The sequence below is a fragment of the Triticum urartu genome, chromosome 7A (genome assembly GCF_056163025.1).
Source record: "Triticum urartu cultivar PI428250 chromosome 7A, HENAU_Tu73, whole genome shotgun sequence".
Taxonomy (NCBI): Eukaryota; Viridiplantae; Streptophyta; class Magnoliopsida; order Poales; family Poaceae; genus Triticum; species Triticum urartu.
The window spans coordinates 623,758,820-623,775,579 of NC_141879.1; the positions used below are offsets into that span (position 1 = coordinate 623,758,820).

The 16,760-nt window shown below is 39.1% G+C and overlaps 1 protein-coding gene across 8 annotated transcripts; it reads left to right on the forward strand.

The window, feature by feature from the left end:
* The first annotated feature begins 3,332 nt into the window (after positions 1-3,332).
* On the forward strand, positions 3,333-10,996 carry LOC125524277 (uncharacterized). 8 transcript variants are annotated; one of them, XM_048689359.2, is made up of 9 exons: positions 3,333-3,780; positions 4,275-4,431; positions 4,571-4,903; positions 5,303-5,491; positions 5,599-5,673; positions 5,758-6,040; positions 7,777-7,878; positions 8,086-8,161; positions 8,262-10,996. In XM_048689359.2, exons 6-9 carry the CDS (start codon positions 5,968-5,970, stop codon positions 9,451-9,453), a joined length of 1,443 nt encoding a protein of 480 aa, XP_048545316.1. In that variant the 5' UTR covers positions 3,333-3,780; positions 4,275-4,431; positions 4,571-4,903; positions 5,303-5,491; positions 5,599-5,673; positions 5,758-5,967; the 3' UTR covers positions 9,454-10,996. The 8 variants fall into 8 exon arrangements, with proteins under 8 accessions (XP_048545316.1, XP_087391667.1, XP_087391666.1 ...); XM_087535541.1 differs by having other exon boundaries at positions 7,777-8,161; XM_048689360.2 differs by lacking the exon at positions 7,777-7,878 and having other exon boundaries at positions 3,334-3,780.
* The last annotated feature ends 5,764 nt before the right edge of the window (positions 10,997-16,760 follow it).

The following is a 16,760-nucleotide window of genomic DNA, read 5'->3' on the forward strand; positions in this document are numbered from 1 at the left end:
TGACAAACTATCGTTGTGGTTTTGATGCGTAGGTAAGATTGGTTCTTGCTTAAGCCCGTAGCAGCCACGTAAAACATGCAACAACAAAGTAGAGGACGTCTAACTTGTTTTTGCAGGGCATGTTGTGATGTGATATGGTCAAGACATGATGCTAAATTTTATTGTATGAGATGATCATGTTTTGTAACCGAGTTATCGGCAACTGGCAGGAGCCATATGGTTGTCGCTTTATTGTATGCAATGCAATTGCGCTGTAGTGCTTTACTTTATCACTAAGCGGTAGCGATAGTCGTGGAAGCATAATACTGGCGAGACGACAACGATGCTACGATGGAGATCAAGGTGTCGCGCCGGTGATGATGGTGATCATGATGGTGCTTCGAAGATAGAGATCGCAAGCACAAGATGATGATGGCCATATCATATCACTTATATTGATTGCATGTGATGTTTATCTTTTATGCATCTTATCTTGCTTTGATTGACGGTAGCATTTTAAGATGATCTGTCACTAATTATCAAGATGATGAGAGCTCAAATTAATTTTGCAAAAGATTGTTAATAGGTCTAGAAAGAGTTAGTCTAAGAAACTTGATGATGCATTATGATCTTATAGAACTGCATACAAAAATCCTATGGGTATGTCTCTGTATAAAATGGTCTATGGAAAAGCATGTCACTTACCTCTCGAACTAGAACATAAGGCATATTGGGCTATTAAAGAGCTTAACTATGATTTTAAACTTGCCGGTGAAAAGAGGTTATTTGATATTAGCTCACTTGATGAATGGAGAACCCAAGCTTATGAAAATGCCAAATTGTTTAAAGAAAAAGTTAAAATATGGCATGAAAAAGGATACAAAAGCGTGAGTTTAATGTAGGTGATTATGTATTTCTATACAACTCTCGTTTAAGATTTTTTGTAGGAAAACTTCTCTCTAAATGGGAAGGCCCGTATGTTATCGAAGAGGTCTATCGTTCTGGTGCCATAAAAATCAACAACTTCGAAGGCACAAATCCGAAGGTGGTAAACGGTCAAAAAATTAAACATTATATCTCAGGTAATCCCATAAATGTTGAAACCAATATTATTGAAACCGTAACCCCGAAGGAATACATAAGAGACACTTTCCGGAACGTTTCAGACTCCGAAAAGGAATAGGTATGTGGTACGGTAAGTAAACCGACTTCAAAACAATTTTTAAGGCAATATTTCTCTATTTTGGAATATTTAGAAAAATAGAAAAATAAGAAGCAGTCCGGGAAGGACACAAGGGCCCCACGAGGGTGGTGGGCGCGCCCTACCCCCCTGGGCGCGCCCCCTACCTCGTGAGCACCTCGTGTGCCTTCCAGACTCCGTTTTCTTGCACATTACGTATTTTGGTCGGTAAAAATTCATTATATAATCTCCCGGAGGTTTTGACTCCCGTATCACGCAAAAATCTCCTATTTTTGTTTCGAGCTGTTTTTCTGACAGATCTAGGTTATCATGACGGCCCCAAGCGCCTCCAAGGACAAGTTCTTCGAGAAGGTCATCAACCCTTACCTCGCGGAGGTGCTGCGACACCCTCAAACCATTGAGTTGCGTGATGGGTTGCTCCACATCCGCGATGAAGAGGGACCAAAGGGGACCGGAAGCATAGAGACGAGGCTCGAAGGATTGGAGCAACAAGTTTTCAAGTGCCAGGGGATGGTGGAGCGTGGAATCAACGCTAGCCACACGATGCTCGCGGAGTTCACTAACAATTACAAGCCGGATGCCAAGAACACCGAGGAAGCCATCTTCAAGCTATATGAGAAGATCGAGCACCTCCAAGCCCAAGTCTATGACCTTCAAAACCAAAACTGTGAGTATGAATATAGATTCAAAAGAATGAGTTTGGCTACAGATTTGAGGATTCCGGAGACTCGATCATCTTTCTATGATGGTGAACCTATGCCTTGGAAGATGGATGGCAAGCCCGCATCATCAACAACACCTCCGCCGTCTCCTCCAACAAAGAAGAATTGAGTATCTGGGTATGGGCACTCCCCTTGGCAACTGCCAAGCTTGGGGGAGGTGCCCCGGTATCGTATCACAATCACAACTCCTATCTTTACCATTTTTCTTAGTTCAATCCTATTAGTAGTATCTTGATCTAGTAGAATAAAGTTTATGGCATGATCTAGTTCTGAGTTTTGCTTTATGATCTCTTTATGTAGTCGAGTTCGTGAGCTATATAATAAAGATTAGTGTTGAGTCAAGGGCTTGATTATTTTGCCATGATCTTGGGTGAATAAAAGAAAAGAGAAAAGAATAAAAAGAAACAAAAAGTTCATATTGATTTTATTGAGAGTAATGACTTCACATAGAAAGAGTATGATAATTAAAAGTTGTTGGGAGTTGGCAGACATAGCTTTGGTCATTGTTGCAATTAATAGGAAGTAATAAGGAAAGAGAGGTTTTCACATATAGATATATTATCATTGACATCTTTTATGATTGGGAGCACTCATTAAAATATGACATGCTAAAGAGTTGATGTTGGACAAGGAAGACAACGTAATGAGTTATGTATTTCTTATATCTGAGATAAAGTATATTTTCATGGATCCTCTAACTTGTTGAGCTTGCCTTTCCCCCTCATGCTAGCCAAATTCTCAACACTAAGTAGAAATACTACTTGTGCTTCCAAAATCCCTAAACCAGTTTTGCCATGAGAGTCTACCATATCTACCTATGGATTGAGTAAGATCCTTCAAGTAAGTTGTCATCAGTGCAAAGCAATAAAAAATGCTCTAAATATGTATGATTGATTGGTGTGGGAGAAATAAGCTTTATACGATCTTGTGATGTGGAAGTAATAAAAACGACGGACTGCAAAATAAAGGTTCATATCACAAGGGGCAATATAAAGTGCCGTTCTTTCGCATTGAGATTTTATATATCCAACCATAAAAGCGCATGGCAACCTCTGCTTCCCTCTACGAATGGCCTATCCTTTATTATTATCCTCTACCTTATGCAAGAGTTATGGTGATCTTCACCTTTTTTTTTTCATTTTATCATTTGGCAAACTCAGCATGTTGGAAAGAACATGATATATATCTATACTAGTCTATACTAGTCTATAGTGTACCAATTTTGAATTTGGTCCCCTCTCTCTCCTCCTAGCATGTCAAGCCAAACATGGACCATTGATTCAGCTTGCTGTGTTCAAGATCTGCCGTCAGATCTTTACCAAACCGAACCCAAGGGCTGAGATCTTCGGGATTCGCAGCCGCCCCCGCGCGCGCTTTGGTTTTGAGCTCTTTGGATGCGTGCGCTCTGTTATTCTGGAAGCACCTAGAGCATCCCCACCTAAATAAAATACCAACAAAAAAATCCCGCACCATCTCCTCTCTCTCATCGAAGCAGACTCTGTTTCGTGGTTTCACCGTCCCCTCGCCGTCGCCCTGTACTCGCGCCACCGCTTCCTTCCTGTTCCTGGCATCTCCTCTAGAGACAGATCTGCCCTACGCCCCCAGCCGCGGCAAGCCCTCCTCCCTTTCAACCCCAATCGCTCAAACTCGGGCCGCTGCAGGAGCTTTTCCTTCATGCGTTCATAACCCCTTGCTACTGTTCCACGTGGTCGCCGCCACCGCTTCCTGGCAACTCCGGCCGTATGCGCATCAGACCAATCCGCCCCGGATGCCATCGCTGCTGCAAGTGCTAGCAGCCGGATGACATACCAGTGCAGCCCGACGGCCGTGAACAAAGCATCCTCAACCTCACGCACTAACAGCTTAGATGTTGAAGAGGTAAGATACAATTTGAGAAAGTATAGAAGTGGTGCTAATTTCTTTGATGATCTTTATACATTCTAATTATATGTGTATCAGATGCCATAAATCCGAACCCAGATTTTGTATTTCAGTATAGAAATCAAGAAATTATATCACAGCATACTCTGACCACCACATGTTTGTGTTTATGTCCACAAAGTTTTTTTTCCGTTTCATTTCTCATACTTCCATAGAAGTGTTACAGCCATTTAAAACCCCATCTTCACTGCTGTATGTTACATTTGAAATGATCCTTTATAGAGAGCACTGCTATATGTTACACTGTACCATGTCAAAATCTGTACTGACAAAACATCAATACTGTCTATTGTTGGATTATTTATGAATATCAATTAATATGCAAAAAAATAGTTTGCTACAAGAAGTTTTATGTGACTTAAGCTTCGCGTGCGTATACTGCTGCATGCTCTGCCTATGCTTATGCTAATGTCGTCTACTATGTTGCTCAGCGCCTTGGCAGAGTCAAGTGTGGACAATTATCTAGGAAGCAAGTGAATGGAAGTTCAAGTAACCATACAGCAGGATCCATTGGAATGCCATTACGGGCCCCTTTTCAAGATATTACAAATGTGGTTGACTCACATAGTTTATCAAAAGGGAAACAAGGTACGTCCTTAATATTTCTGGTCACCAGAATATTGAAACAAGATTAGAACTTCTTAGATGTTAAATATATAAATAAAACCTATGCCTTGTGTATTAAAAGAGTGCTCACGGTTTTTCTGAAATGTTCTATTTATTTCAGCACAAAAAATTCTTGGTTCAGTGGATCATCCAATTACTGGGACAAAACGATCAATCAATCTATCTGGCATATCCATACAGTCAAATACTCCTTCAACTGGACACGTAAGTCTACCAACAAATGCTTCCGAGCGTAAGCGTTATCGTGATCGGGAAAGATACTTGGAGATGACTCCAGAATAGCGCGCTGCCTACCTGGAAAGGAACCGTGAGTACAAACGGAGAAGGAAAAATCCTGCTGCAGTTAGTGATAATGCACAATCTGGGAGTCAAACTTGTACTTGTACCAATGGAAGCATGCACACAACTATTCTCACCAGTTCAATTACAGAAGGTACATATTAATGCAATAATATTCTGTCTTACTTTTTTAGTATTAACATAAATTCCTTCATGTCCTAATTATTATTACATGAATTGTCACTTAATCATGTTATGTTTATCTCCAAAACGGGCATGTATATGTATATAAGGAAAAACATGCTTATCATTCAGATTGTGATAGGCATTTCTGATGAGTAGAATATTACATCCACTTCCTGCTCTACTATTATTTGTTAATACATATTACTGTATAATTATTTTTTTTGGCGAAACTCATACCAATAATTTGATGAGCTTAAACTTTCTGCATCTTACAATATCCTTCGATTTGGCATAATCAGTCTAGTTGCTAAAAGTTAGACCGTGATCAGTCCATCCGACATATCTACATCATGTAATTAATTGACAGGTACTGGTCAACATAAGCGTGTATCAGCATTCCTGGACAAGGGCAGTGGACATAAGAGAAGGAGAATGTCTAATGGGGCAGGTCGTAGTAATACTGGAAAGGGAACACATGAAGATGGTGTAGCCAATGAGCAGGAAGACCATGACAGCACCATCTATGTTCCAGATGGTTCTTTTCCTGTCCTAGAAGGTAATACAATTGTCACGGTGTACCATAGCAATTTCTAATGCATCGATCAATCATCGACTTTACTTCTCCTAAAATATTATTTTACTGATTGACAAATTGATGTATAGATGAAATTGGGCAATCTGAATATATGACTGAAGATGATGATGAAGATGATGAGGGTTACATATTCGCTGGACACGGTAAGCATTAATGTGTGTTCTTAGTATAAATAATTATTACTACCATTGCGACACAGTTTTCTCACTATTAAAAAGAATGAACAGGAACGGATTGCGTATTATCATATCGAGACCAAAACCATGCAAATTGTGAAATGCAAGAGGATCCCTTTGATTGTATATATCGGAATGTACCAAGTGGCCATCATGTTTTGGAGCCAGTGCCTAACTGCACAAATTGCAATGCAAAACGGTTCCAGTATGAGAATCCAACATTTTGTTGCATGGGTGGCAAGGTCAAGATAGTAACTCCATATGTTCCTGATGAAATGCGCCGACTATACACAAGTCAAGATCCTGACGCTAAGTACTTTCAGGACAATATCCGGTACTTCAATTCTCACTTCTCTTTTACCTCTCTTGGTGTTATCTTGGACCAGAGATATTGCAATAAAAAGTCTGGTGTTTACACTTTCCGTGCACAAGGTCAAATTTATCATCGAATTGATCAATTGGTTCCAGTAGAAGATGGCCCTAAGCATTTACAACTATACTTTTATGACACTGAATCAGATTTGCAACACAGATTTCGTTATTCTCCTAATCTTGATAGAGTTCTCATTGGAAAATTGGCGAGCATACTTTCATCTAATCCTTACGCCCAGACATTTCGAAGCCTTGGTTCAGTGTCAAACCTTGATGAGTATCGAATTGAGCTCAACACAGACATTTCTTTAGATCAACGAGTATATAATGCACCAACTACATCACAAGTAGCAGCAATCTGGGTAGAAGGAAATAATCCTCAGGGTCACTTCGATAGGAGTATAATGGTATATGGTAAATCAAATGATCCACAGTACATAAAAGCGTACCATGGCTGTTATGACCCACTTTCATATCCACTATTTTCCCAAACGGGGAAGTTGGGTGGAACTTGAAAATACCAAAAGTGAGATCAAATGTCATTGTTAATAAGATCAATCAAGAAGGTGACTATAACAAAGAAGGTAAATTGTGCCGCATAATCAACTGTCACTTATATTATATTTTAAAAATTATTTATCTAAATTAAAATGTTTTCCATTATAGGGATGGAGTATAACTCTGGTTCATTTGTTTCACCAAGGGAATACTATTGTTTCAAACTGCAAGTGCGACCGAATGAATTTAATGTTTTGCTTTTTGGCAAACGACTAACTCAACAGTACATTGTTGATATGTACATTAAGATTGAGTCAATAAGATTGGCATTCTACCTAAAACCAGCAAACCAAAATCTTATACGAGCAAATTTATATCAAGGGCTGGTTGATAGTGTTGTTGCGGGTGAGACACGTGTGTGCATGAATGGGAAGCGTATAGTGCTCCCACCCTCTTTCATAGGAGGCCCACGGGACATGAGGCGACGATATCTAAACGCCATGGCTTTGGTCCAATGGTTTGGAAAACCAGATCTATTTCTTACAATGACATGCAATCCAAGTTGGGAGGAGATAACAAAAGAGCTCGCACCAGGACAATTAGCACAAGATCGGCCAGATTTGGTAGCACGAGTATTCAAGGCAAAATTGGAGGATCTTAAGAATCTTATATTTAAAAAGAATTTTTTTGGTGAAGTTGCCGCTCACGTGCGTGTTATTGAATTTCAAAAGAGGGGGCTACCCCATGCACATTTCTTAATAATCCTAAAGTCGGATTATAAGATAAATAACCCAGATCAGTATGATCAAATTATATCAGCTGAAATTCCTAACAAAAACAAGTACCCAGTGTTACATGATTTAGTTATTAAACACATGATGCATGGGCCCTGTGGCGTTCTCAATAGTAAAAATTCCTGCATGCAAAATGGGGAATGTAAATACCATTATCCCCAAGCATTCTCAGATGCTACATTGCAAGGGAAAGACTCATATCCAATTTATAGACGCAGGGATGATGGCCGTAAAGTGCGCATTAGGGGATCTGTTTTGGATAATAGATGGGTTGTGCCGTATAATCCATACCTACTTATGAGATATAATTGCCATATAAACATCGAAGTTTGCTCCAGCATCAAGGCTGTTAAGTATTTATTTAAGTACATTTACAAGGGTCATGACCGTGCCTCTTTTATTGTAGAAGCCGCAGAAGGTCGAGTTATTGATGAAATTCGTGAGTATAGAGATGCCCGCTTTATATCACCTCCAGAAGCAATATGGAGAATTTACTCTTTCGACCTGAGTGAGATGTCTCCTCCCGTTCTACAATTACAAGTCCATTTGCCAAATATGCATTTGGTCCGTTATAAAGACTGACAATTTGGAAAATGTGATTAGTATAGAATCATCTTCCAGGACAATGCTTACTGAGTATTTTAGAATGAACTCTATCGATCCTTATGCTAGAAATTTCCTATATAAGGAATTCCCTGAATTTTATACATGGCAGAGGAACCACAAGACATGGAGACAACGTACCAAGAGAATTCAAATAGGTCGATTTGTGGCTGCTCACCCTGCAGAAGGTGAACGCTATTACTTGAGAATATTGCTAAACCATGTGAGGGGGGCTACATCTTTTGATGATTTACGTACTGTTGATGGTGTTGTTTTCTCCACATTTAGAGAAGCTGCAGAGAGAAGGGGTCTCATAGAAGCAGATGATAGTATTTCTGACTGTCTCACCGAAGCTGCCACATTTCAAATGCCCTATGCACTTAGAAGGCTTTTTGCTACAATTTTGGCATTTTGCGAAGTTACAAATGTTCGTGCATTATGGAACAATCACTTTGAAGCAATGTCTGACGATTTTCGTAGGGAGAACATAAGTGATGAAGCAATCGAGAAACTCGTGCTTGGAGATATTCGATATTTGTTATATTCCATGGGAAAGGACATCAAGACCTTTGATCTTCCAGATCTATTGGATGCTGATGATCTGGACAGCTTAGAGGCGAGAGAATTGAGTGAAGAAATGTCTATTGAAGTTGCTAAAGAAGACCTGGAGCTGCAGGCAACTTTAAACAATGAACAACAGCTTGCTTTTGATGAAATAATGGACCACGTCTTGAACCAGAAGGGTAAGGTCTTCTTCATCGATGGTCCAGGAGGTACAGGAAAGACGTGCCTTTATAAAGCTTTATTGGCAAAAGTAAGATCAATGGGTTTGATAGCCATTGCAATAGCAACATCTGGCATTGCAGCTTCTATCATGCCTGGTGGTCGGACGGCCCATTCCAGATTTAAAATACCAATAAATGTTCAAGAAGATACTGTGTGCAACTTCAGTAAGCAGAGTGGGACAGCTGAATTACTTCGAAGAGCATCTTTGATAATTTGGGATGAAGTTGCCATGACAAAACGGCAAGCAGTTGAGGCACTTGATAGATCCCTGCAAGATATTACTGGTTGTAGATCACAATTTGGAGGTAAAGTAATTGTGTTCGGAGGAGATTTCCGACAAGTCCTTCCAGTAGTTAGGCGTGGCACTAGAGCCCAAATTGTTAATGCCATTCTCAGAAAATCTTATCTGTGGGAGGATATAAGACAAATAAAACTCTGGCGCAATATGAGAGCACAAACAGATCCATGGTTCTCTGATTTTCTCTTGAGAGTTGGCAATGGCGTTGAAGAATCAATTGGTGAAGACTATGTGCATTTACCTGAAGAGATGGTTGTAGGTTACACACATTCAGAGACCTCGGTTAGTAAGTTGCTAAACGAAGTATTTCCTTCACTTGACAAGAATGGAAGATTACCGTCTTATATAAGTTCTCGTGCCATTCTTTCCACCAAAATGAATACGTGGATGAATTAAATGTGAAGCTTATAGATCGATTTCCTGGAGAAGAAAAGGTCTACTATAGTTTTGATTCAGCAGTGGATGATACTCACAATCACTACCCACCTGAATTCCTGAATTCTCTCATACCTAATGGCCTACCTCCACATGTTCTCAGGCTGAAAATAAATTGCCCTGTGATCTTGCTTCGGAATTTAGATCCTCATAATGGGTTATGCAATGGAACAAGGCTTATTATTAAGGCATTTCAAGATAATGCTATCGATGCTGAAATTATTGGAGGACAACATGCTGGAAAGCGAGTATTCCTTCCAAGAATACCTTTGTATCCTTCTGAAGATGATGTGCTTCCCTTCAAGTTCAAGAGAAAGCAATTTCCAATTCGTCTTAGCTTTGCAATGACAATCAATAAAGCTCAAGGTCAAACAATTCCGCATGTTGGTATCTACCTTCCAGAACCTGTGTTCTCTCACGGTCAACTATATGTTGCATTGTCCCGAGGAATATCAAGGCAAACAACAAGAATACTTGCCAAGCCAAACAGGGATGTCGACCCATCAGGAAAAAGTACCAAAAATATTGTCTATAAGGAGGTTTTGGCACGATAAATGTATATAATGCATAACTGTCTTTGTTTCATATATATGAGCATGCTTTACTTTGTCTCATAATATTGGTACGTTGATAATTGTTGAGATTTTTTTATAAATATACGCATATATTAGAATCATGAATAACATAGGCCTTATATTCTAATATGTTCTACAGATATATGAATACATAATGTTTTCTGTTCAGAGAGAGCACGAATGGAGTATTGTGCTACTATTGTCAACTTTTTTGTTTGCTGTAGTTCTAAGTTTGTGTCCAGAAGATCATCAACTAGATCAGGATCCTTGTTTCATGTATAATACACCGAATCATTTTTTATGTGCAAACCATGAATTTGATTTGCTAAGCTGGAATTTGGTCATTTACGTTTTTTGATTATGCTAGCCTTAGATTGCACAAAACCATGATCGACATTGCAGACTGGTTTTATACCATATAGAAGGTGTTGTTTTTATCTTGTCATTGAATGCCTCTTCGCACATTTTTTTGTCTCAATACTTAACTTGATACACTCTCATGTTGGCAAGGTCAATTGGAATCTTATGCCTTTATGGATCATGAACTTGAAATGAAGGCTTCTGCTGAGCTCTAAGCATCCATGCTTCAGGCAACATTACTATTAGGTGCCAGCTTCATTTTGGCATGAGCTACCCTCTTTAGTTGTGGATTTGAAAAATGTTAGTAAAAGAAGTGTATGTATCTATATGTACTGTTGTACGTGACATAGCTGTCTATAAACAATATGTGAGATCAACCCTGAAAACAAACTCAGCTCGCAAATAGCAATAATTGTATGGTGGGCGATTCTACCATGACCTATTTGGTTATAAGTTATTGATGTTTGACTTGTAGCTGTGAGCACTTGTGTTGTTGCATATTGTAGTTGAGCTTTTGCTTATGTTGTATAGTAGGATACATTTTCCAAACCTATATATGGATGAGAAACAAGGGGTCTAAAAATAGAAATGACTATTTTCTTTTACGTAAATTGGACCCTCTGCTATCTTTTAGTTCCATCTCAACTGGTTACTACGTGCAAAGCACGTGCAGTTTACTAGTATATATATATATATATATATATATATATATATATATATATATATATATATATATAATTGGATGTAGGGGAGCATGAACCATTATTGTTGACATTACCCTTGAGGTAAAAGGTTGTGGGGCAAAACTATAAGCCCCTATCTTTCTCTGTGTCCGATTAAAACTCCGTAACCACAAGTATCGCGTGAGTGTTAGCAATTATGGATGACTAAATGATAGTTGAGTATGTGGACTTGCTTTTTAGCTCTGACATAGACTCTTTCCGATGTTATGATAAATTGCAATTGCTTCAATGACTGAGATTATAGTTTGTCGGAGCCCAATAAGGTTTATGATTTATACTTTTGCATTGTGAATAGAACATCACTTGAACATAAGTAATCATATGACAAAATCTATATATGTTGCTGTTATGAGAATAATCATGATGCCTTCATGTCTGTATTTTATTTTTTTATCGACGCCTGTACCTCTAAACATGAGGACATATTTATTGTTATCGGCTTTTCGCTTGAGGACAAGCGAGGTCTAAGCTTGGGGGAGTTGATACGTCCATTTTGCATCATGCTTTTATATCGATATTTGTCGCATTATGGACTGTTATTTCACTTTATGTCACAATACTTATGGCTATTCTCTCTTATTTTACAAGGTTTACATAAAGAGGGAGAATGTCGGCAGCTGGAATTCTGGTCTGGAAAAGGAGCAAATATTAGAGACCTATTCTGCGCAACTCCAAAAGTCCTGAAACTCCACGGAACGTCTTAAAAGAAATAAAGAAAAATTCACGCCAAAAATGAAGGCCAGGGGGCCCACACCCTTCTCACGAGGGTGGGGGCACCCCCCTAGGGCGCGCCCCCTACCTCGTGGGCCCCCTGGTGGCTCTCCGATGCCCATCTTCTCCTATATGAGGTCTTTCGATGAGAAAAAAATAGGAAGGAACTTTTCGGGACGAGACTCCGCCGCCATGAGGCGGAACCTTGGCGGATCCAATCTAGAGCTCCGGCAGAGCTGTTCTGTCGGGGAAACTTCCCTCCCGGAGGGGGAAATCATCACCATCGTCATCACCAACGCTCCTCTCATCGGGAGAGGGCAATCTCCATCAACATCTTCACCAGCACCATCTCATCTCTAAACCCTAGTTCACTCTTGTATCCAATTCTTGTCTCAAAGTCCGGGATTGCTGCTAGTAGGTTGCTAGTAGTGTTGATTACTCCTTGTAGTTGATGCTAGTTGGTTTATTTAGTGGAAGATCATATGTTCAGATCCTATATGCATATTATTACCCCTCTGATTATGAACATGAATATACTTTGTGAGTAATTACGTTCGTTTCTGAGGACAAGGGAGAAGTCTTGCTATGAGTAGTCATGTGAATTTGCTGTTCGTTTGATATTTTGATAAGATGTATGTTGTCTAGCCTCTAGTGGTGTTATGTGAACGTCGACTACATAACATCTCACCATTATTTGGGCCTAGAGGAAGGCATTGGGAAGTAATAAGTAGATGATGGGTTGCTAGAGTGACAGAAGCTTAAACCCTAGTTTATGCGTTGCTTCGTAAGGGGCTGATTTGGATCCATATGTTTCATGCTATGGTTAGGTTTACCTTAATACTTTTGTTGTAGTTGCGTATGCTTGCAATAGAGGTTAATGATAAATGGGATGCTTGTTCAAGTAAGAACAACACCCAAGCACCGGTCCACCCACATATCAAATTATCAAAGTATCGAACACGAATCATATGAACGTGATGAAAACTAGCTTGATGATATTCCCATGTGTCCTAGGGAGCGCTTTTCCTATTATAAGAGTTTGTTCCGGCTTGTACTTTGCTACAAAAGGATTGGGCCACCTTGCTGCACTTTATTTACTTTTGTTACTTGTTGCTCGTTACAATCTATCTTATCACAAAACTATCTGTTACCACTTATTTCAGTACTTGTAGAGAATACCTTGCTGAAAACCGCTTATCATTTCCTTCTGCTCCTCATTGGGTTCGACACTCTTACTTATCGAAAGGACTACAATAGATCCCCTATACTTGTGGGTCATCAATTCCATGCTCCACCATCCCCTGGCACTTGAAAACTTGTTGCTCCATTGCTTCGAGCCTCGCCTCCACGCTTCCGGTTCCCTTTGGTCCCTCAGCATCGCGGATGTGCAGCAACCCATCACGCATCTCAATGGTTTGAGGGTGTCGCAGCACCTCCGCGAGGTAAGGGTTGATGACCTTCTCGAAGAACTTGTCCTTGGAAGCACTTGAGGACGTCATGATAATCTAGATCTGACAGAAAAACAGCTCGAAACAAGAACATAAAATATTTGCGTGATACGGGAGTCAAAACCTTCGGGAGAATATATAGTGGATTTTTACCGACCAAAATACGTATCGTGCAAGAAAACGGAGTCCGGAAGGCACACGAGGTGCTCACGAGGTAGGGGGCGCGCCCTCCACCCTCGTGAGGCCCTCGTGTCCTTCCCGGACTCCTACTTATTTTTCTAAATATTCCAAAACGGAGAAATATTGCCTTAAAAATTGTTTTGGAGTCGGTTTACTTACCGTACCACATACCTATTCCTTTTCGGAGTCTGAAACGTTCTGGAAAGTGTCCCTTATGTATTCCTCCAGGGTTACAGTTTCAATAATATTGGTTTCAACATTTATGGGATTACCTGAGATATAATGTTTGATTCTTTGACCGTTTACCACTTTCGGATTTGTGCCTTCGAAGTTGTTGATTTTTATGGCACCGGAACGATAGACCTCCTTGATAACATAGGGGCCTTCCCATTTAGAGAGAATTTTTCTGCAAAAAATCTTAAACGAGAGTTTTATAGCAATACATAATCACCTACATTAAACTCACGCTTTTGTATCCTTTTGTCATGCCATCTTTAAACTTTTTCTTTAAACAACTTGGCATTTTCATAAGCTTGGGTTCTCCATTCATCAAGTGAGCTAACATCAAATAACCTCTTCTCACCGGCAAGTTTAAAATCATAATTAAGTTCTTTAATAGCCCAATAAGCCTTGTGTTCTAGTTCGAGAGGTAAGTGACATGCTTTTCCATAGACCATTTTATACGGAGACATACCCATCGGATTTTTATATGCAGTTCTATAGGCCCATAATGCATCATCAAGTTTCTTGGACCAATTCTTTCTAGACCTATTGACCGTCTTTTGCAAAATTAATTTGAGTTCTCTATAACTCAATTCTACTTGACCACTAGACTGTGGGTGATACGGAGATGCAATTCTATGATTGATGTCATATTTAGCAAGCATTTTACGGAAAGCACCATGAATAAAATGTGAACCACCATCAGTCATTAAATATCTAGGAACTCCAAACCTTGGAAAGATAACTTCTTTAAGCATTTTAATAGAAGTGTTATGATCAGCACTACTAGTTGGAATATCTTCTATCCACTTAGTAACGTAATCAACAGCAACTAGAATATGTGTATAACCATTAGAGGAAGGAAAAGGTCCCATATAGTCAAAGCCCCAAACATCAAATGGTTCGATAACAAGTGAATAATTCATAGGCATTTCTTGACGTCTACTAATATTACCAATTCTTTGACATTCATCACAAGATAGGACAAACTTATGGGCATCCTTGAAGAGGGTAGGCCAATAAAAACCGGATTGCAATACCTTATGTGCAGTTCTATCTCCCGCGTGGTGTCCTCCATAAGTTTCAGAGTGGCACTTGCGTAGGATCTGTTCATGTTCATGCTCAGGTACACAACGTCTAATAACACCATCTACTCCTTCTTTATAAAGATGTGGGTCATCCCAAAAGTAATGTCTCAAATCATAGAAAAACTTTTTCTTTTGTTGGTATGTGAAGCTAGGTGGTATGAATTTAGCAACAATGTAATTAGCATAATCAGCATACCAAGGAGTACTACGAGAAGTACTTATGACATTTAATTGTTCATCTGGAAAGCAATCATCAATAGGTAGTGGGTCATCAAGAACATTCTCTAACCTAGATAAGTTGTCTGCAACGGGGTTCTCAGCTCCTTTTCTATCAACAATATGTAAATCAAATTCTTGTAGCAAGAGAACCCATCTAATAAGTCTAGGTTTAGCATCTTTCTTCTCCATAAGATATTTAATAGCAGCATGATCAGTGTGGATAGTTACTTTAGAATCAACAATATAAGATCTGAACTTATCACAAGCAAATACAACTGCTAAAAGTTCTTTTTCAGTAGTAGCATAATTTGTTTGAGCATTGTCTAGAGTCTTACTAGCATAATGGATAACATTTAATTTTTTATCAACTCTTTGCCCTAGAACAACACCTACAGCATAATCGCTGCATCACACATAATTTCAAAGGGTAAATTCCAATCAGGTGGCTGAACAATAGGTGCAGAGACTAATGCTTTCTTAAGTATTTCAAATGCTTCTACACAATCATCATCAAAGACAAATGGTATATCTTTTTGTAATAAATTAGTCAGAGGCCGAGAAATTTTTGAGAAGTCCTTAATGAACCTCCTATAAAATCCGGCGTGACCAAGGAAACTTCTTATACCTTTAATGTCCTTGGGACATGACATCTTTTCAATAGCATCAACCTTGGCTTTGTCAACTTCAATACCTCTTTCAGAAACTTTATGCCCCAAGACAATCCCTTCATTAACCATAAAGTGGCACTTTTCCCAATTCAAGACAAGATTAGTTTCTTCACATCTCTGCAAAACTCGATCAAGATTGCTCAAGCAATCATCAAAAGAAGATCCATAGACGGAAAAGTCGTCCATGAAAACCTCACAAATCTTTTCACAAAAGTCAGAGTATATAGCCATCATGCATCTTTGAAAGGTAGCAGGTGCATTACATAAACCAAAAGGCATACGTCTATAAGCAAAAGTACCAAAAGGGCATGTAAAAGTAGTCTTTGATTGATCTTTAGCCGACACAGGTATTTGAGAGAAACCAGAATAACCATCTAGAAAGAAGTAATGTGTATGTTTGCATAATCTTTCTAGCATTTGATCGATAAAAGGTAAGGGGTAATGATCTTTCTTAGTAGCCTTATTTAATTTGCGGAAATCAATTATCATCCTATAACCTGTAATAATTCTTTGTGGAATCAATTCATCTTTATCATTAGGAACAACAGTAATACCTCCCTTCTTAGGGACACAATGAACAGGACTTACCCACTGACTATCAGCAACGGGATAAATTATACCTGCCTCCAGAAGCTTTAGTATTTCTTTTCTTACCACTTCTTTCATTTTAGGATTCAGACGCCGTTGAGGATCACGAACTGGTTTGGCATATGCTTCCAAATTTATTTTATGTTGACATAGAGTGGGACTAATGCCCTTAAGATCATCAACAATATATCCAATAGCACCACGGTGCTTCTTCTGAGTTTTCAATAATCTTTCTTCTTCATGCTCTGAAAGGTTAGCACTAATAATAACAGGATATATCTTCTTTTCATCAAGATAATCATATTTAAGATTATCAGGCAACGGTTTAAGCTCAAACACGGGATCACCCTTAGGTGGAGGGGTATCCCCTAGGATTTCAATAGGCAAATTGTGTTTTAGAATAGGTTCCTGTTTAAAGAATACTTCATCTATTTCCCTTCTTTCATTCATAAACATATCATTCTCA

Coding starts and splice junctions, on each gene's coding strand:
- LOC125524277 (XM_087535540.1), top strand. CDS start 7,996: ATGCTTACTGAGTATTTTAGAATGAACTCTATCGATCCTTATGCTAGA.